This window comes from Pristis pectinata, chromosome 2 (assembly GCF_009764475.1).
Source record: "Pristis pectinata isolate sPriPec2 chromosome 2, sPriPec2.1.pri, whole genome shotgun sequence".
Lineage (NCBI taxonomy): Eukaryota > Metazoa > Chordata > Chondrichthyes > Rhinopristiformes > Pristidae > Pristis > Pristis pectinata.
This window is the reverse complement of record NC_067406.1, coordinates 90756533-90778754: the sequence shown is the minus strand read 5'-3', so window position 1 is coordinate 90778754 and position 22222 is coordinate 90756533. Positions and strand designations below refer to the sequence as shown.

Below are 22222 nucleotides of genomic sequence, written 5' to 3'. Positions count from 1 at the left end.
TCTTACTAAACCACTTACTATGAAGCAACAGATCTGCAGTCCTACAATCCAAATAGTTCAGAAACATGTCCACAAAATAACTGTTGACATAAATAAAAAAAATTATTCCCTGTTGAATATTCATATTTCAATCTTCCTCAATTGAACAATGAAAGAACTTTCAGATACCTTACAATGTTCTTCGTCCAATAAATGAGTCTGATCCTGCTTCTTCTTCTTCTTGGGCAGACCCTCAGAGTTAAGGTTACAATCAGTCATCATCTTGCTAAATGGCTTGAGGGGCATAGTTCATATATTTGTATGTGATCCCACATACTGAGGCGAGCCTGTGCTCAGAGCTGACCTCCAAGTTCAGGTTTACCTTGAATTGTTCTAGCCAAAATGGCAATGAGGGTCATGGAAAACCCTGCAAGCCAACAGAGCCTTGCACAACTTAATTCTGTCATGTAGGTGGGGCCAGAACAAGCCCTTCCTAAACGATGAAATAACTTTTCAGTTCTGGCTAAACTATGACTTCTGGATTAACCAGAACTGTTAAAATTGTGAAACCAGTGAACGTTTCTGACAGTCAGAAACATTCAAAATCAAAACTGCTAAAAAAAAACTTCAAAAAAACATTTTTAACTTTTTAGAAAAAAAGACCTAAAGTACTAAAAAACATTTTAATACACTCAAATAGTATAAACAATTTTAAAAAATGTAAATTAACTTTTAATTTAGTTCCTCGGTTGTTCCAATCCCTTGCTGTTTCCTGGATCTCCCATAAGGGGTTGGCATATTACTGCAACCTTGGGAACCCTTGCTGGACTCCTCTTAGGGATATCACATTCACATCATGTGTACACAGTAGCGAAAATTGTTCTCAGCTATATAAAGTAACACTGGCAGTTTCACCCAAAGTCCCCTGTAAAGTGTGGGTCATTGCAACTACAGTACATGCAGACTCAGGTTAGCAGCTAAAAGTAGCAGAATAAGACTTGTGACAATGCATCCTCTGCAGGAGCAACACCTCTAGGATCTTCTCTCCTTACAGGATTACAGTAGTAGGGCCACACAGGGGAAAGCCATCAGGATCCAGTCACACTAGCAAGTACCTGCTCCCATGAATTGGTATTGGTATTGGTTTACTATTGTCACATGTACTGAGGTACAGTGAAAAACCTGTCTTGCATACCGTCCATACAGATCAATGCATTACACAGTGTAACAAGGTAGTACAAGGTAAAATAAAAGAATGCAGAATAAATAGCTACAAAGAAAGTGCAGTGCAGGTAAACAATAAGGTACAAGTTCATAACAAGGTAGATTGTGAGGTCAAGAGTCCATCTCTAGCTCTAGCTCATGACTAGCTCTAAAGAAAATTGATGGAAGAATGTGAGAAAAAGACTTCTATTTGCAGAAATTAATTAGTATTTGTTGGAACTAACACACATGGTTCAGAGATGATGGGATCAATCACAGCAACTACAATGGAACGGGGCCACAACAAACTTGCCCACAACTGCTGAAGAGGCCATGCCCATTAAGTTTTTAAAAATAGCACTTGTTTCATTTAGAAAGGTTGGTCAACCTCAAATGAATGAAGTTAGAAAAAACTTCCACACAGACAGGATGGTGCAAATTTTGAAATCTCCATAAAATAGAAATTGATCAATGGTTAATCATTCATTTTAAATCTGGTATTGATAGATTTATGATAACTAAAAATATTCAGAGATGTTTGAAAAAAGCATGTATATGAAATCGTCATGGATAAACCACAATCTCATTTAATGGTGGAACATGTTCAATAGATTAAATAGTCAATTCTCATGTATTTTTACAGTGCACCAGACTCCTGATTTAGGGATATAAAATGCAAAGAACTCACTGGGATATGATGAAAAACAAAAAGAAAGCAAAAGAAGAAAGGAACATAGAATTCATACAATTCTTGTGCTTTGAAATTTGAATTGAAGGGTTCAAAACTGTGCAAATGTTTAAAACAAATTATTTGCAATATTTGGAGCAGTTTTTCCCTCAAAAGCCTCGTTTCCTAACATTGTACTTACTGTCTCTGCAAGGCCTGTTTAATGGGAAATTTCTTGCCGCAATTCCTACACTTGAATTCCTTTTCTTCATTGGGCTTCTGGTGCAGAGATTGTAGGTGCTCTGCCAAGATATCCTGGCTCCGGAAACTGCTCTCACATTGCGGGCAACTGTAACCTTCTTTATCGCTCAACAGCTCTATGAAGATATAAAGCACATGGGTAAATTCTCTGAAGATAATAAAATTCCCATATTATCACTCTATTTCAGTACTGTTCATAAACCATGAACAACCAAAGTAGTACAAATGTTATCAATAGTCTTCACATCAAATCCCTCAAATTATTAGTATGGGACAGTATAAGATTGGGATTTTGACACAGCAACCCAGTCAGAATAGTAATTATCGTTAATAAAAAGCAGCCTTTACTGGATCAGCACTTGTGGTTTTGGGTCATTTTTCCCAGCCTTGTAAAGTCTTGCACTGTGGATTCAGAACCTTCAGCTTCTTCACTTTACTATAGGGAAAACATAATGCTGACGTGCATAATAACACAAAGCTCAGCCACTAGTTTCTTTACTGTTATATATTCCTATTTTAACAAAGCTGGCTTTCATTTACAGAAAAGGTACCGCAATATTCTGAACACCACAGGCTGCAGAATTACTCAAGGATAAAAGTTTTAAAAAGTCAAAGACAAAAGAAAGGGAAAAATAAGCAAAACTTGAAATTCAGCCACCCTGCAGGTCAACTTTTAAAAGCTAACTGTTTGTTAATTACATTTCTTGAAAATGCACTGTAAGATCCAATATCTTCTTAGGAAGGACCAGAAATTGGGGTGGAACTGATCTCTGCTCTGCCATACCTTCCTCAGCACAGGTAGCTTCTGATGCAGGCATATCTGCTTCTCCCCTGCCACATCCTATCATGTCACTTAGTATGTGTATCTGGGGTGAATACTTCACCCATGCAGCCAGCAGTATGCATGCCTGCAAGAAGCAAGTGGATAGGCCTCACTGTGCCAAGTTCATTTGAATATGAGGCGTACTACAAAATCAAACAGCCAAGGAGCTCTTTATCTTCCTTGGAATCTTTTGTTAATCCAGGCCTTCACCTCAGCAAATGAGCTCAAAATATTTCCATTTAAACAACACTGTAAGCCATCAGCAGTAGCTGAATTGTACACCAGAACAATGTTCCTGACTTTTAACAATTTATGAGACCATTCAGCCCATCAAGCAAATGGCAGCTCCCTACAGAGCAATCCTATACCCCTCCTCTCCTTATTTCCCTGTGACCCTGCAATTTTCTCTTTCTCTTTCACTCGTTCTCACACAGACAGCACTCAGTCACATTCGAATCTGGGTCCCTGGAGCTGTGTGACAGTAGCACTAATTTACTGTGCCACAATAATCTCATATTCCGTATTTTTCTCACTCTACTGTCATTAATGAGGAGTGTGCGAGAACATATCAGGATCAGCAAAAATAAAATGCCAAGCTTGTGAAGCAACAGCATTGTACCATATATATGCTAAACAAAGCAAACAGCATGCAAAGCTGAGCAATCCCATGACCAATGATCAGATCAATGTACTGCAGTCCTTCCATGACCAATCTTGTCTGGTGTAGGACAATTAAATAACCAAATGAAGGTGAGAGCACCGTGAAATTCCAGCCTCAGTGATAACAGTGTTGAGCATCCAAGTCCAAAGGAAGAGGTTGAAGAACTTACAACCAGAAATACCAAGTGGATGATGTTTCCTGGCACCCATTGTTACGGACTCAGTGAAAGTCCCTTTAAGATAGAGAGTGTGTGTGTATGTGTGTGTGGGGCGTGCTTACGTCAATAGAAGATAAAGGACGTAATGACGTGGTTGAAGAAGCAGAAGAAGAAGAGGAAAGGGAGAGAGAGAGAGAGAGAGAAGGGAGAGAGACACCAGCCTGCTAGTTTTCTCTATCGATGGATGAGAAACGATAACTGTGTCTGCCACTGAATCCATGTATGGAAGTTGGAAGTAATCTGGTGGAGTTCACTTTGTTGCTGACCTGTAGAAGGAAACAGGTATTTGTGTGTGGACGACCACGATTCGGATGCTTTTCGGGGTGAGGAAGTCACTACCGAGTAAACACTGAAGTGTTGTTTGGGTTCCATCGTGGAACATTTGGATTTCGTATTTACTCTCTCTATGTTTCTCTACGTCTACGTCTTATCTTCAGACAACGGTGGTTGTTGAAGAAGCCCTTGCTCATGTTTCACCTTATGGCTTGCGGAACTGAACTTTAAGAACCATTACGGAACTTGGAGTTTGGGACTTTGTCACACACACACACGACGAGTTTAGTTTTGGGGTTAACGTTCAAGGTTTAACATTTTTGAATTCTAACATACTAACATTTTTACTTTTATTTTACGTATTATCATAAGTAGTGATTAATAAAATAGTTTTTAACACTGAATCATGCTCAGTGTGTTTCTTTTGTTGCTGGTTCGTGACACCCACCCATAGGTTCTACAAATCACAGAAGCCAGTTTTCACCAAATTCAATTTGTATGGAATCAACAAAAGGTGGAGGATATTATATATTAAAGTCTAAGAGCCCTAATGACACCCCAACTATATTCCTCAGAATATATTGCAGAAACAACCTCACATCCAGTCAAAGTCTTCCAACACAGCTGCAGCACCGGCATCCACCCAAAAAACATGGAAAATTTCCCAGGTGCTACTTGTTCATAAAATGAAGGTTAGACCCATTTTGGCCAATTAATTCTTAATCAGTTTACTGGTGATCATCAGCAAGAGCGGTCAAATGTCATAGAAAGCATTTCGTGTAGCATTCCCTCCCAAATAGCCCACTTCCTGGTGCTCACTTTACTCTCTACAAGGACCATTCACCTCTACAGACCAATATATCCTTCAACCAAACATGAAAAAAAAGAGTTAAATCTCACTGGTGAGGTGATAGTGACAGCCTCTAACAGTTAAGCAGCATTTTACCAAATAATACATCAAGACACCCTGGTTAAAATAGAAATAAATAGAAATGAAGCAAAAACTTGCCAATGGCTAGACTCATATTCAGGACAAAGGAAGGTGCTCATGATTTTTAGAGGACAATTATCTCCAATCTAAGCCACCACTGCAGAAGGTCCCTAAAGTTGTGTTTTATGCCCAACCACCAACAACTAATTCATCAATGACCTATCTTCTCATACAAGATCAGAACTGAGGACATTGACTGATATTTGCACAGTATTCAATTTAATTGGCGATGACTCAGATAATGTGCAGCAAGACGTAAACAACATGCAGGCTCAAGTTGATAAAAAGAATGTAACACTCACGCACAACAAGTTCTGGACAATGACCATCTTAAATAAGAAAAAGTCTATTTATCTCCCCATTACATTTAACAGGACTAGTTGAATGGAACTAGTCGTGTTAAATATAGAGGAGAGATAATTAGGAATTATCTTCCCATGGAATTTGCCATTATCAACATCTGGAAGTCACAACTGAATAAAAGTTTAACTGGGCCAGGGGGATAAACACAAGAGCAATTCAAGTGCTGGATATCCTGTGACAAATGACTCACCTCCTGACTTTCCAAAGCCTTTCCATTATCCACAAAACACAAGTCAGATGTGTGCTCAAATATTAACCATTTTTAATGTTTAATGTTTAATGCTGGATAAGTACGGCTCCAAAAAGTACTCAAGAAGCTCAATGTGCTTCAGGAAAGCATATCATGGCAACCCATTCTCAACCTTAAACATTCACTCCCTCCACCACTTGCACATATTGGTTGCAGTGTGAGGCATTTTCAAGGCATACCGCAACAACTTACCATGGCTTCTTATATAGAACCTTACTAACCTATGACCTCTAGCATTTCTGGAGGACAATAGCAGCATAAACTTAGAACCACCACCATCTCCAGGTTTCCTTCTAGACCACATACTATATTCACTTGCAAATGTTTCACTTTTCTTTCATCAGAGCCAAGTTAAAATCCTGGAATTCCCTTCCTAACAACACTGTGGGATTACCTTGACTATACAGATGGCTGTGGTTCAAGAAGAAAGCTAACCACCATCTTCTCCAAGGCACCTAAGAATGGCCAATAAATCCTGATCTTGCTAATGGCATCCACCTTCTGTGAAGCTTCAAGTTTAAAATTTACACTTGTTCTCACTCCAACGCCAACTCTAGCTGAATCTCATCCAGTCCTCCAGCTTCAAAGATATCTATACCATTCCAATTCTGAATTGTTGATTGCCCCTAAATTACATTTTACAAAACAGGAGGGAGAGCGCTATTTGGCCCATTGAGTCTATACTAGCACAGCTATCCCTTCAATCCCATTTCCACTTTTCTTGCTTCCTGTAGCTCTCGTGACTTATTCTTTCTCTGTCACACACATGACCATCAACTCCTCTTTTGATTCTTTTGCCATTTGTCTACACCAAGGGATAATTTACAGTAGCCAATCTTTGGGAGGAAACCTCAGCAGCTGCCACAACACAATTCAGGTTCAGGCAAAACATGCAAACTCCACAAAGACAATGTCCAGTGTCAGGATCAAACCAGGTCACTGAGCTGTGAAGCAACTGCACAAACTGCTGCATCACCATGTCACACAATTGCTCCTGCATGGCAACCTTGCCTACCTGCCAAGGCAGTAAGCTCTCAAATTCACTTTCTAACAGCTTGGCTTCTCTCCACCTCTTCCTTCTTCACAAGTCTCTTTAAAATCCAATTTTTTTGACCAGGATCTCAGTATTTAGCCTTTTATCTCCTTGGGGCTCATTATCAAAATTTACTTGTTACATTTCTGTGAAGCATCTTGAAATGTTTTATTACAATGAAGATGCTAATGAATTACAACTTGTCGCTGAATACATGAAAAGATTATACAAAACGAAGCCTAAGGATAAACAATATACCAATCCATAAACTTAATGTTTCCTGCTTCATGTTTCATATAATATGCCGCACAAAGAAATCAATATCTCTATATTTAATGTAATGTAATAAGGATCTGAAAGTGAATTAAGATGTGCCACACAAATGAAAACCACAAAAGCTCTAACTCAGGAGATTATAATCTATCAAGCACAATCTATTGATGTCGATTAGAATAAAAAAAATAATGGAAAATACCTTTATCACCAGATGGTTGAACATCTTTAGGGTTTTCTTCATCCTCTTTGCTGACTATTTTCTCCTCCTCCTCTTCCTCTAGCTCCTCCATCTCACTATCTAGGTAACCAATCAGTAATTCAGTGTCTGTTTCTATGTCATCCACAGCCAAATAGAAAATATTTTCTCCTTCCTAAAAGCAATCAGAAAAGAAGTTGCTTTATTATTTCAGTTAGAATTTCCTCAGACCCATTGCATATTGTCACTGCTTTATGTACTAATCAACTCATTTGGCTTGAGAACACTGAGAGGTCCACACTGGCTGGGCCCTCTCTTGAGGCTCTATTTTCATCCAAAGATCATTTGTGACTATTACAGACACAATTCATGGATTGCAATATGCCAGACTGTCCCAATACCTAGATGCCCACCCACCCAATCTTAGCGTTTCTGGATGTGGAGGACCGAATGGAGCTGACCTTCTGCAGCCAACAGATGTCCATAAGAAGGAAGAGGCTCCAAGCAATGAAGACCTCAAGTAGTACGCCCCTAGGCCTAGTCCCCAAACAAAGGTTTTTCAACTTTTTGTAAATGTGCGTGATAATAGACACTTAATATTTATTCAAATGGATTTAAATAACTAAAAAATCAAATAAATAGATAAATTTAACCAAGACACCTTAAAATACTAACAGGTAATTAAAAATATTAAAATGAAGTAACATAACTCAAGCACATAAGTTTTCTCCAGAACTGGCAACCCTATTTGAATGAATGGAATCCCCATTTCTCCATCAGTCCTCCTGGATGAAAAAACTTTACATCCCGCCCCACTGTTCAGTACATCAGTGCTCCACTGTTGACCTTAATGGAGCATCCAACGGCAGAGTTCTGACAAAAGGTCTTTGATTGGAAATATTAACTCTGTTTTTCATTCCACAGATGCTGCCTGACCTACGTTCAACATTTTCTGTTTTTGTACCCAACAGCAGATGCTGGTCAATGTTAAAAGATCCAGGGCAATGTAAAAGCATTCTGAATCAATATTGCATATATTATAATCACGGAATGAAAGTAGATCAATTGGAAGAGAATCCATATGCCCCAATAAACTCTGCCAAAGATTAGTGATGTGAATACTATTGGTATTGGTATTGGTTTATTATTGTCACTTGTACCGAGGCACAGTGAAAAGCTTGTCTTACAAACCGATCGTACAGGTCAATTCATTACACAGTGCAGTTACATTGAGTTAGTACAAAGTGCATTGATGGTAAAAACAATAACAGTACATAGTAAAGTGTCACAGCTACAGAGAAAGTGCAGTGCAATAAGGTGCAAGGTAACAACAAGGTAGATCGTGAGGTCATGAGGTCATAGGTCATAGTCCATCTCATTGTATAAGGGAACTGTTCAGTAGTCTTATCGCTGTGGGGTGGAAGCTGTCCTTAAGTCTGGTGGTACGTGCCCCCAGACTCTTGTATCTTCTACCCGATGGAAAAGAGAAGAGAGAATGTCCGGGGTGGGTGGGGTCTTTGATTATGCTGGCTGCTGCACCAAGACAATGAGAGGTAAAGACAGAGTCCAAGGAGGGGAGGCTGGTGTCCGTGATGCGCTGGGCTGTGTCCACAACTCTCTGCAGCTTCTTGCGATCTTGGGCAGAGCAGTTGCCATACCAAGCCGTGATACATCCTGATAGGATGCTTTCTATGGTGCATCGGTAAAAGTTGGTGAGAGTCAAAGGGGACAAACCAAATTTCTTTAGCCTCCTGAGGAAGTAGAGGCACTGGTGAGCTTTCTTGGCCATGGCATCCACGTGGTTTGTCCAGGACAGGTTATTGGTGATGTTCACTCCCAGGAACTTGAAGCTGTCAACCCTCTCGACCTCAGCACCATTGATGTAGACAGGTGTATGTACACCGCCCCCTTTCCTGAAGTCAATGACCAGCTCTTTAGTTTTGTTGACATTGAGGGAAAGGTTGTTGTCAAGTTTTATATGAAATGTCAAGTGTACCTGTAGTGCCAATTGTGATCTTAGGTGGTGCTGTAAATAACTGATTCCAAGTTAAATCCATCATGGCAACATTGGACTTCTCTAAATTAATTTATGAAATGTAAATGTTGCTGGCAAGGCTAGTATTCATTGTCTCACGAATAGTACTTGATAAAGCAGCAGTGGGCTGCCTTGTGAAAAGGATAATTCCAGAATTCAGTCGGGCAAAAAGCTCCAGTATAAAGATCCAGCAAAGATACAGTGATGTATTTTGAGGCAGGAATGGAGGGAAACCTAGAAGCATTCCCAAAATCCTGCTCTCTTTGTCCTTCCAGGTGATCGTGACCACAGGTTTGGGAGGTGCTGTACTTGATGATGAAACATGACAGAGAAAGACAATTGTTCTGAATTGTGCCCTAGAGAGCTAACACATGCCACAAATGCCAAAGTCTTTTAATGTTCTTCCTATGACCACATGGGTTTCCTCTGAATGCTCTAGTTCCTTCTATCTCAAAAATGCCCAGGTTGGTAGGTTAATTGACCAATTTAAATTGCCCGTAGTGTGCAAACCAGTGGTAGAGACTAAGAGGGGAGAGTTGGTCAGAATTAGGGGAGAATAAAATGGATTAGTTCAGATTAGTGTAAAAGTGGGTGCTTGATGGTCAGCATGGACTTGGCAGGCTGAAGGGCCTGTTTCCATGCTGTTTCTCTCACTGTGATTGTATAAACTTCCATAAGTTCCACCCTCTGCAGTGTGTTATTACAACTGATGAAACCTGTGTCATCAAAGTCAATGAATAAAGAGAAATAGTAATGGGAGGCATAATTTGAGGAGAAAGATGAGGAAGAACAGAGGAGTGGGACAGAGGGATGAGGGGCTTGTTATGGATGGGATAGGGTAGTGGAGGAGGTAGAAGAACAAGCAATGGGCAATTGAGAGTAAACCAAGAAACAGAGAGGTGGACAGATAAAAGGAGACACACACAGGACTGAATGGCAGCAGCGGAGAATAAAACTAAGTGCAAATGATAGTGACAAAGACTGGGAGAAACTGAACTCAACAGACAATATGTCAGACTTGCTTGTAAGGGGTTATAACCAGCACACAGGCCACAGAGGTCAAATGTCACTTCTTTGAACATCTGAGCAGCAAGCAGGAAACTAATCATGTCCAGGCAGGCTTTTGCAGCCTCTCAGAAAACCCATCCAAGGGGTGCATAAGCTTTCTTCATGAGGCTCATTTTCATGCTTCTGGATCCTTTCAGGTAACTACAGCTGATAACTATTACACTTCACAGTGTGCAGCTCATGGCTGCATTAAGCAAGCAACCAATGCAGTGTGTCTAGCCATACATTACCTTCGCCATTAACTTCATGGATTAACTGGAGAGCTTTTGGGACACCTCAGCAGTGGTTGATTTCCCTTGCATGCAGGCATCATTAATTGTGCACATCTCCTTCAGGGAACCAAAACATCAGCCAACAATATATGCAAATCAACAAGGACACCACTGCGTAAATAAGCAGTTTCAAGCTGACCACATGAGTAAAATCATGACCAGTACAGTACCTAGGGAATTGTCACAGTGCATTTACCCTCAGATGGTCTGATATCCCTCCAATATCTGACTTTGTGATAACTTGGTGTCTGCTGAAGCCAACAAATTATGGCTCATGTCAACTTTGCACAACTGTAACTTGTCTAAGCACAGTGTTTTTCTTCAAAGAAGTTTGTTAACTGTATTAGGTGCTTTACAGAGGAATCAACATAGCTGGTGGGGTGCTGGAAAGGCTCATGGTCAATGACTCCTGGGAACTTGACCTGTTTGCAAACATACTGACCTAGGAATCTGTTGGGTCAGTCATTCCTCACTGACTGAAGAGCAAAACATTATGGTGGTGGCGGGGGTGGGGGGAGGGGTTCAAACCAAGGGAGAAGAGGTGAATACATACACCCCCATCAAGCTATTACCATTACCAAAGGTCTGTGGGTGAACAGTGCGCAAAAGATCATGGGCCAAAGGATCATAGAAATTTCTATCACAGGAAGAAGCCTGTGCACAATTCAGCAAAAAAGCAGATATCCAGTTAACTCTACTTTTCAGCTCCTGCTCTGTAATCATGTTGTCTATGGCACATCTTGGATATCCATTTTTTAATATACCAAATGTTTCCACTTCAACTGACCTCTCAGGAAGGGAGTTCCAGAGCTCCACTTCTGTTTGTAAATATTTCTCACCTCCCTTTTAATACTTCTCCTATTTATTCTAAAACTATGCCCTCTAGATACTGACCTTTCTGATACACAAAACATACAAACATACAGACCAAGAGACCAATCATTCTCTCGAGCCTACTCCAGCATTTAATAAGGTCACAACTGACCTAACTAACTTTAACTCTACATTCCCACCTACCTGTGGTAACATTTTACCGGTTTACTTATCAAGAATCTATCTAACTCTGCCTTAAGAAAAAAATCAAAAGCTCTTCCAAAACCCTTTAAGGAAGTGAGTTCCAAAACTGAGGAAAACAAAACATTTTTCCTCATCTCTGTCTTAAATGGGCAAATCCTTATTTTTAATCAGTAATCCCTGGTTCTAGATTCTCCCACAAGAGGAAACATTCCCAGGATCTTGTATGCTTCAATCAAGTCTCATCTCACTGTTCTAAACTCCGGCAGATACAAGTCAAGCCTGTCCAACTTTTCCTTATTAGATATCTCACCCAGTCCAAGAGTTAGTCCAGTAAATCTTGTCAGAAATGCTTTCAACATATTTACATTCTTCTGAAATAAGGAGACCAATTCGATACCAAGTGCTTCTGATGTGGTCTCACTAAGCCCCATATAACTGAAGCAAAACCTTGCTACTTTCATGCTCTTCTAATAATAAACAATAATGTGCAGTTAGTTTCCTTAATTACTTGCTACATCTTCATATTAACTATGTACAAATCATGCTCTAGGACACTCAGATCTCTCCTCATCTCAGGACTTTGCATTCTCTCACCATTCAAAGTATATGTTTTTGTTTATTTTTCCTGCCACAATGGACACTTTTACATTTTTCCATACGATATTCCATTTATCAGATCTTTGCCCATTTGCTTTATCTCTACCCCTTTGTAGATTCCGTTTATCTTCTTCACAACTTGCTTCCCAACCTATATGAGCCCTTTTATCAAATCTATCAAAGGCCTTCATATTCCTTTTTTATTGCCCCCACCAATCTTTCCATGGCAAAGGTTAGAATCTGTTGGACATCAACCAAAGCTGTAAAGTGTATACTTCTTGTGAAGGCTTTACTGAAGCCTTCTCTGAAGGTGATAGATTTCTTTGAGGTAAACAGCAGTACACTGATATAGTGGGAATGCCCCTGCAATGGATCAATGAGGTTTCAACCACAGTCTGAGCAATGGTGCTGCAATTCCTCAGCATACCATTTAACTCTCGATGCAACTGTTTGTGTGATGCCACCTCAGGTAGTATTCCTAGCAGAGCAGGGAGAATGCCTCATACTGACATGAGTAATGGCTATGAGAAACTGCTGCTATTTATGGAACTGTACCCCAACAAAAGTCATCGTTCCAATGGAAAGGAGTGATCCAAAAACACAGACAAGAAATGATAACTTTCCCTACTCGCAGATGTTGCTTGATCTGGTGAATATTTGCAGCATTTTGTGTCTTATTTAAGAAAATAAATTAGGAAGGAAAGTTAAAAGAGATTAGAAAAATTGACTTTGATCTACATACTAAAATTTAAATAAGGATAAATGAGAAACATATTGATTCAAAATGGTGGATAACAAGAACTGTTTGAATGTGGATGCCTTGAAACAGAGATGTTTATTTATCTTTTTTCCAGACCAACAAACAAACCCTTACAATGATGTACCCTGAAAATTCTGCTGCTTAATTTCACACTAAACCAATACAGACCAACAACATATTGCAAAAGAAAAACACATTTGTTATGAGTACTTAAAAAGAATCTTTATTTTCACTCCTCAAAAAATTCTCAAAATGAACTTCAAACAGCCACACACATGGGAACAGCTGTGCTCGGAATAGTGGTACACAGCTCCAGCTTTGACTAAAGTACCCTGAGAGGATGCCATACCAGATGCCAAAATACAAAACAATATTTGTTTAATGAAGTTTCCCAAACGTTGCCATAAATCTGTGTTTATCTGATTAACATACAGCAAAGTTAATTAAACTATTATTGAACTTCCATCCAGCCAGAGATTTTTATGAGAGTTTTCACAACATGGAGACTGGTTGATGATTTTTAATTATCTGATAGCCAAAGAGATTTGCATAAACTGTCATGAGGTTTCACTGTTGTCCTTTGTAATGCTAATCAATGCAGTAGGTTTAGAAATCAAATAACCCGAGACAAATTCAAAGTAAACCTCCGGAAAATCCAGTTATTCCTGAGAAACAGACACGCTAAATGACGCTCCAGATTTCAGCTTTATCCATGTCAGTGAATACGTAGAAGAAGATGATTAAAGAGCCTCGCAGTGGCAGCATTTTGTCAATGAGCCATTGCAATAGATGTTACAGCAATGGCTGTGTCAACACTAAACAGTGAATCATTTCCCACCCGATCCACAGTCAGTGACCACATTCCATTGCATGTTATGAGGCCTTCTGTTTTGCCATGGGTTAATCCAGATTGATATTACAACAATAATTTGAATTTCTAGGCAGCTCTTCATAACTTTGTATTGTAAAGTCATACATAAGTTTTGTGTGTGTATAAAGTCATAAAATCATAAAACTGTGAATTGCAACGAATTTATAGGTATTTTTGAAAAAAGTTACTTCCTGCATCGTTAAGCCTTCCTTTTGCTCTCTGCACACATGTATGTACCACATGCAGGTACAGTTGTCTAGCTGGAAGTTAAGGAAGAGACTGTATCATTATGTGACCTAGGTTTGCAAGCCAGAAGTTTGTGTTTCCACTTGAGGAATATTTACAATGCTGAAAACTAGAGAATGGAATTCATTTTTGTAAAAACACTGGCTTGTGAAGAGATTGGAAGAACAATGAGCATTGTTATTTATTTCTACCATGATTTCTTTTCCACTAAGAATATGGCCTCTCAGAAGATTTGTAAAAATTGGAAGAACTGTGAAAACAAAGATTTAACAATGGCAACTGAAGATTCTGTCATCGATGGCACCTGTTCAGAGGCCAGGCTCTGGGTCATCATTAATTTATGCACTGAAACGTGAGAGAGAATGAGCCTCACACTAAATGTCTCCAAAACATAGGTCCTCTACCAACCAGTCCCTGCTGCACAACATCACCCCCAACAATAAAGGTCCATAATGAGACCCTGGAAATTATGGATTACTTCCCATTTCTCAGGAGCCACCTCTCATTGAAGAAACACATCAGATGCATACCCAACTCCAGACTCCCGAAACAGGCATGCTACTCTGAGCTTCACCACAGCATGAGATTACCACAGATGTTCTCAAATTCTCCTTGAAAAAGTGTAACATCACCAGTGACTCATGGGAATCCCTAGTCCATGAGTGCTCAAAAAGAAGGAGCATTCACAATGGCACCGAGAACCTCTAATCCCTTCATCAGGGGTACACAGAAACCTAGCAGAAACAGTAGAAGGGACATACCACCTCCCAAACTATCATATGTCTTCTCCCACCCCCATGCACCAACCATGTGGCAGAGTCAGCAGGTACCACATTGATTTTGTCAGCCACTTCAAAACCCACAGAACTGGAATGGAAGCAAGCCCTCCTCAGCCCCAGGGGTCCGCTTAAGGAGAAACAAAGACTCCATTACATCAGACTCAGACCCAGCAACCCAGATTACATACCCTGGCAACAAAATTATTTTGTATTCACAATGGTCTGACATACAGTTTTGATCGTCTAACTCTAATGGAGTTAATACTCAAAATGTAATAATCGTTCAGTACTGAGATGCACTCTATAATTACAATTCTGCAGAAAACATTCAGTAAGTTTTACAGGGACAATTCAGTATTATAATATTGTTTTGCTGAACTACTCTATCACTCCAAGCCATCAAAATACACTTTTCTAAATTATCACCAGTACTGCTGATAGCAGCTCTGCATCTATCAAAGTAAGACAGAAACATGAAGTTAGAGAAACAAAAGATTGCAGATGCTGCAAAGGACTGCAGATCTAGATGATAAACATGATGATGCTGGAGGAACTCAGCAGGCCAGGCAGCATCTGTGGAGAAAAGCAGACGGTCAACGTTTCGGGTCAGGACCCTTCTTCAGGACTGAAGATAGGAAAAGGGGAAGCTCAATGTAGCGGTGGGAAAAGTAGAGCAGTGATAGGTGGATAAAAGAGGGGAGGCGGGGTGGGCACAAGGTGGTGATAGGTTGATACAGATAAGAGAGTGATAGGTGCGTGCGGGGGAGGAGGGGAGAGCAGATCCACTGGGGGGTGGGTCAAAGGTAAGGAGGAAGAAAGGCTAGAAAAAAGAGAGGCTAGGAAAGGTAAGAAAAGAAGAGGCATGGTTGGGGAGGTTGAGGGTATTACTTAAAGTGAGAGAACTCAATGTTCATGCCGTTAGGCTGCAAGGTTCCAAGATGACAAATAAGGAGCTGTTCCTCTAGTTTGCGTTTGGAATTCTCCTGGCAGTGGAGAAGGCCAAGGACTGACATATCTGTGATGGAGCGGGAGGGGAGTTTAAGTGACTGGCAACGGGGAGATGCAGATTGCGGTTACAGATGGAGCGCAGGTGTTCTGAGAAACAGTCACCTAGTCTGAGTTTGGTCTCGCCAATGTAGAGGAGGCCACACTTGCAGCACCAAATGCAGTAGATGATATTAAGGGAGGTGCAGGTAAATTTCTGTCTCACCTGAAAGGATAGCTTTAAATTACAGCTCATCCCACCCTGTCTCTTGCAAAGACACTATCCCTTTTTCTCAATTTCTCCACCTCCACTGCATCTGCTCCCATGATGAGGCTCTCCACTCCAAATATCCGAGATGTCCAACTTCTTTATTAACCGTGGCTTCCCCCCTACTGTGGTCGAGAGAGCTGGCACCCACATCTCTGCCAGATCCCGTACCTCTGCTTTCACCCCCTCCCCTCCCAGACCCAACAGGGATAGGGTGCACCTTGTCCTCACATTTCATCCTACCAGCCTACATATCCAACACATCATGCTCCGCCACTTCTGCCATTTCCAGTCATAGAGTCATAGAACAGTACAGCACAATACAGGCCCTTTGGCCCACAATGTTGTGCCGACCTTTAAAACCTCACCTAAGACTATCTAACCCCTTCCTCCCACATATTCCTCTGTTTTAAATTCCTCCATATGCTTATCTAGCAATCTCTTGAATTTGACCAATGTACCTGCCTCCACCACCACCCCAGACAGCGTACTCCATGCCCCAACCACTCCCTGGGTAAAAAACCTTCCTCTGATATCTCCCTTGAACCTCCCACTCATTACTTTAAAGCCATGCCCTCTTGTATTGAGCATTGGTGCCCTGGGAAAGAGGCGCTGGCTGTCTGCTCTATCTATTCCTCTTAATATTTTATACACCTCTATCATGTCTCCTCTCATCCTCCTTCTCTCCAAAGAGTAAAGCCCTAGCTCCCTTAGTCTCTCCTCATAATGCATACTCTCTAAACTAGACAGCATCCTGGCAAATCCCCTCTGCACCCTTTCCAACGCTTCCACATCTTTCCTATAATGAGGCAACCAGAACTGGACACAGTACTCTAAGTGTGGTCTAACCAGAGTTTTGTAGAGCTGCAATGGGACCCCACCACCAAGCACATCTTCCCCTCCCCACCCCTTTCTGCCTTTCGCGGGGACTGCTCTCTCCACAACTCCCTAGTTCACTCCTCCCTCCCCACCCATCCCACTCCCACCCCGAGGATTTTCCACTGCCCCCACCATAGGTGCAACACCTGCTCCTACACAACCTCTATCACCTCCATCCAGGGACTGAAACAGTCCTTTCAGGTGAGACAGAGGTTTACCTGCACCTCCCTTAATATCATCTACTGCATTCGGTGCTCCAAGTGTGGCCTCCTTTACATTGGCGAGACCAAATGCAGACTAGGTGACTGTTTGGCAGAACACCTGCTCTCCGTCCGTAACTGCAATCTGCATCTCCCCGTTGCCAATCACTTCAACTCCCCCTCCCACTGCATCACAGATATGTCAGTCCTCGGTCTCCTCCACTTCCAGAAGAATTCCAAGCTTAACTGGAAGAACAGCACCTCATTTTCCATCTTGGAATCTTACAGCCTAATGGCATGAACATTAAATTCTCCCACTTTAACTAATCCCCTCAACCCCCACCCCCATCCATGCCTCTTCTTTTCTTCCTTTTCCTAGCCTATCTCTTTTTTCTGTCCTTCTTTCCTCCTTACCTTTGACGCATTCCTCAGTGGATCTGCTGTCCCTACCTCCCCTGCACCTGCCTAACACTATCTCTTACCTGCATCTACCTATCACCACCTTGTGCCCATCCCACATCCCCTCTTTTGTCCATCTACCACTGCTTTGTTTTTCTCTCCAATATATTGGGCTTCCCCTTTACCTATTTTCAGTCCTGAAGAAGGGTCCTGACCCGAAATGTTGACCGCCTGCTTTTTTCCACGGATGCTGCCTGGCCTGCTGAGTTCCTCCAGCATCATCCTTTTTTTCATTCAGAAATATAAAGTCCTTGTGTTTATTGAAGTGCTTTCTGTCAGACTCCTCAATGATTCTTTACATTTAATGGATAGTTGCACTAATAGTAAGATTGTGCTGGGAGGAGAGCTCTGATTATAATGGCATCAAAGTAATATTTAAGCAAGAAAACAGTTAAGAGGCTTTTCCGAGTCTGCATTTTCCTGCTCGTGTGCATTACCTTCATTCGGCCATTAGGAGGAAGCACTGAACATACAAATGTCTGTGTTATGTATATTTGAAACATCTAAAGGAGGTTTAATTTTGTAAGACTTAAGTACAGAGTTTTTGTTCATAAGTATTAACAAGGTAACAGTGTCATCTGGACCATTTAACACCGGACATGTCAAAGTAAATAACTGCTTCATGATTTTTATTGTACACAGCACATTCCATTAAAAATAAGCCAGAACCTTCTTAGTGGTTAAAGGGTTAACCATTTCATTTTGTACTGCTGGCCATAAAAAAAATCAAAGCAAATCCCAATTTAATTTTTGATACATGCTGTTTTAACTGTGGCTGCAGTTTATCTTATGGATCAAGAAAAATGAAATCATAAAAAATTTAAATGCACCAAAGTGATCAAGCTTGATTCTGACCCTGTGGCCGACATTGAGAAAGAGTGTGTTCACACATAATTAGGCCAAGCTGAGTAGCTAATTATATGTTTTGTTGAGTAGCTTGACAACCCATTAGAATTAATTTAAATACAAAGAATAGCTTCTGGGAAAGGATACCTAAGACAAGAAGCTCCATGTTCATAAGCCACCTTATGGTCTCAGAAAATATTTTTCAATATAGTGCTTAAGATCAAAGATTACTTATTAACCTTGTAGCAAGACAGTAGATGAATTGTGCCTAAGCTTGGTTATGTAGTTCTTTACATAACTCTGTCTTCTCTACATACAATCCTCTTCTATTTGTCATCTCATTAATGAAAGTTACTGACAGATAAAATTATAAAAGTTATGGAGGAAATGGGAATCACCCTCCTGCATTTTGTTAGAGATCTATTAATCCATGTCTGCTGGAAATAATTTGTTCAATTTACTGGTAGGTATGTATATTGTCCTGTTGGGTATAATATTTAGAAGGAACATGGCAGAGATGCACCTATTTTGGTTTAGCAAGGCTATGTTATTTAAACTATGAGTGTCAGGAGTGTTATTGATGGCAAAACTCAAATATAAATGAGATTTCAATATTGCATCCCTCAGGAACACCTATTTTGATCACATTAATCGAAGAACTACTGTATGCCAAAATACACACTTTTATTGCTCCTTATATATTTCACATGATTATTTTGACATTTCTAGGTTAAGTCATAGTGCTCTCAGCTAAGACTCAAAACAATGCAACTTGAAGTCCCACTCCAAAGAAGTCTGAGATCAATCTGCATTGACATGTTAGCTTGCAATACTGTGAGAGTGCTGTACTGTTGGAGCAGTTGTCTTTCAAATAAATTTTTAAACCACAGCCCCGTCTGTCTTCAGAAGATGCCTCTGCACTATTTTGAGAATGGCAATAGGAGTTCTCCCAAAGGCCCTGCCAATAATTTACTGCAACTAATAACCTGAAAACAGATTATTTGGCAATTTATTGCATTGCTATTTATAAGACCTTGCTGTGTACAAATTGATTGCTATATTTCCTTTTAAACAACGTTCACTACCTTTCAAAGGTACTTAATTGGCAATAAAACTCTTCAGTTGTGAAAGACACTGTTTAAATGCAAGCTCTATAATTTAATATAGATCCTTCTTATTAAAATATCAAAACCCAATTTAAGCAATCCTGAAGAATCACATTTATTGAAGAAATCTGTAGTTGTTTTTAGCTACTAAGCTGGATACATTTGGTGTTAACTGTCCAGTGGCCAGCCCATTAACTTGGAAAGTGTATCATACTAACAAAAGCTTTGATTTTCTTCTATTTTAAAATTGTTCTTCTGAAAATAACCTAACAAAGAGGTTTTTAATCATTTAAGAATTCTAATTAGATGTACAGTATTTCTAAATTTCTGCTGTACAAAAAAAGGGAAAAAGAAGCCTGATAATAAGACACCCACCGGCCTACAACGGTGTATGCAGGGATCATCTGCATGTCATAAAGTCATAGAGCAATACAGCAAGAATGAAACAACAAGGTGTGTGAGGAACTCAGCAGGCAAGGATACAGGCCCTTCGGCCCAATGAGTCCATGACAACCACATTGTCCACCCAGCTAGTCCTAATTTCCTGCATTCAGCCCTTATCCCTCCAAGCCCCTCCCCTCCATGTACCTATCAAGATGCTTCTTAAATGATACTATTGTACCCACCTCAACCAATTCCTCTGGCAGCTCATTCCAAACACTCACCGCCCTCTTTCACTTGCATGAAAAAGTTGCCCCTCAGGTTCCTTTTAAATCTTTCCCCTCTCACCCTAAGTCTCTGCCACCTAATTCTGGACTCCCCTACCCTGGAGAAAAGACTGTTACTGTCCACCTTATCTATGCCTCTCATAATTTTAAACATTTCTATAAGGTCACCCCTCATTCTTTTATGTTCCAAGTAATAAAGACCTAGCCTGGCCAACTTCTCCCTATAACTCAGGCCCTCTAGTCCTAGCAACATCCTCGTAAATCTTTTCTGCACCCTTTCCAGTTTAACCATGTCTTTCTTGTAACAAGGTGACCAAAACTGTACACAGTACTCCAAGTGCGGCCTCACCAATGAGTTAAACAACTGCAACACAATGTCTTAATTCCTATCCTCAATGCCCTGACTGATGAAGGCCAGCGTGCTGAACACCTTTTTCACCACCCTGTCTACCTGGGATGCTGCTTTCAATGAACAATGCACTTGTACTCCTAGGTCCCTCTGTTCCATTACACTCCCTAGTGCCCTACCATTCATAGTACAAGTCCTACACTGGTTTGACTTTCCAAATGCATCAACTCATACTTATCTGTATTGAAATTCATTTGCCACTCCTCGGCCCACTTCCCTAACTGATCAAGATCCCCCAGGAATCTACGATAACCTTCTTCTCTACCAAAAACACCTCCTAATTTTGTGTCATCTGAAAACTTGAATTCATATCAAAATCATTTATATAAATAATGAATAACAGAGGTCCCTACACTGACCCCCGTGGCACACCACTAGTCACCAGTCTCCATTCCGGGAAAGAACCTTCAACCACCACCCTCTGCCTCCTGCCTCCAAGCCTATTTTGAATCCACCTAACTAGCTCTCCTTGGATTCCATGCGACCTAACCTTCCAGATCAGCATGCCATGTGGGACCTTGTTGAAGGCCTTGCTAAAGTCCAAATAGACAACACCCACTGCCCTATACTCATCTACCCTTTTGGTTACCTCTTCAAAGAACTTCAAAAGATTCATCAAACATGACTTTGCATGCACAAAGCCATGCTGAATCCTCCTAATCAGACTCTGTCTACCCAAATGCTGGTAGATCCTGTCCCTCAGAACACCCTCCAGTAACGTCCCCACCACTGATGTCAGGCTGACGGCTTATAGTTCCTTGGCTTGTCCTTGCCAGCCTTCTTAAACAATGGAACAACATTAGCCACCTTCTATTCTTCCGAAACTTCACCAGTGGCTGAAGATGAAGCAAATATTTCCATTCTTCTTAAGCCTCCCACAAAGTCCGAGGATGCACATGGCCAGGCCCTGGGGATTTATCCACCTTAATGCACTGTAATGCCGCAAAACCCTCCTCCCTGGTAATATAAATGTTCTCCAAAACATCTCCACTTGTTTCCTTTATCTCTTGAACAACCATGATTTTCTCCTCAGTAATCACCGAGAAGAGATATTTGCTAAAAATCCCACCCATCTCCTGCGGCTCGAGACATTGGTGGCCCTTTTCCTCTTAATATATCTATCGAACCTCTTGTGATTTTCCTTAACCTTACCTGCTAGATCCATCTCATGTGTTGCTGAGTCCATCCCACAGTACAAAAAGGGGGGAGCACTTGGTAGCAAGGCAAATGGATTTTCTTATTGAAACTTGGCCATGAGATTTTTTTTAAATGTCAACAGATAAAGAGGTATAAATTAATTTTCAGCCAATAGCAAAACAATAGCCACCTTTATACATTATTCAATTTTCTTCTCCATTGGCTTTGATAGCCTACATGAGTGAAGAAGTGAAATGAACAAACAAGAATAGCATGACTGAAAAAATGTACAACAGCAAGAAAAGGTTAATAAATTTCATATACAAAAATGAATCACAACTACATCCTAACTTGACTTCCAACAAGTCATGCTGTGAGATGTTTACAGTTTAGTTACATTATCTTACAGCAACAGAAAAGTAGGCCAT

At 40.6% G+C, this 22222-nt stretch overlaps 1 protein-coding gene across 3 annotated transcripts in view; it reads right to left on the bottom strand.

Moving 5' to 3' along the window:
• Positions 1 to 22222, bottom strand: part of prdm5 (PR domain containing 5) — a 217161-nt gene that overhangs the window by 168707 nt on the left and 26232 nt on the right. For all 3 annotated transcript variants that reach the window (XM_052044647.1, XM_052044639.1, XM_052044657.1), the window contains exons 4-5: positions 7197 to 7368; positions 2052 to 2226 (exon numbers count right to left, since the gene is read on the bottom strand). In XM_052044647.1, coding sequence (XP_051900607.1) covers positions 2052 to 2226; positions 7197 to 7368 — 347 coding nt within the window. The remainder of the gene's footprint in view (positions 1 to 2051; positions 2227 to 7196; positions 7369 to 22222) is intronic.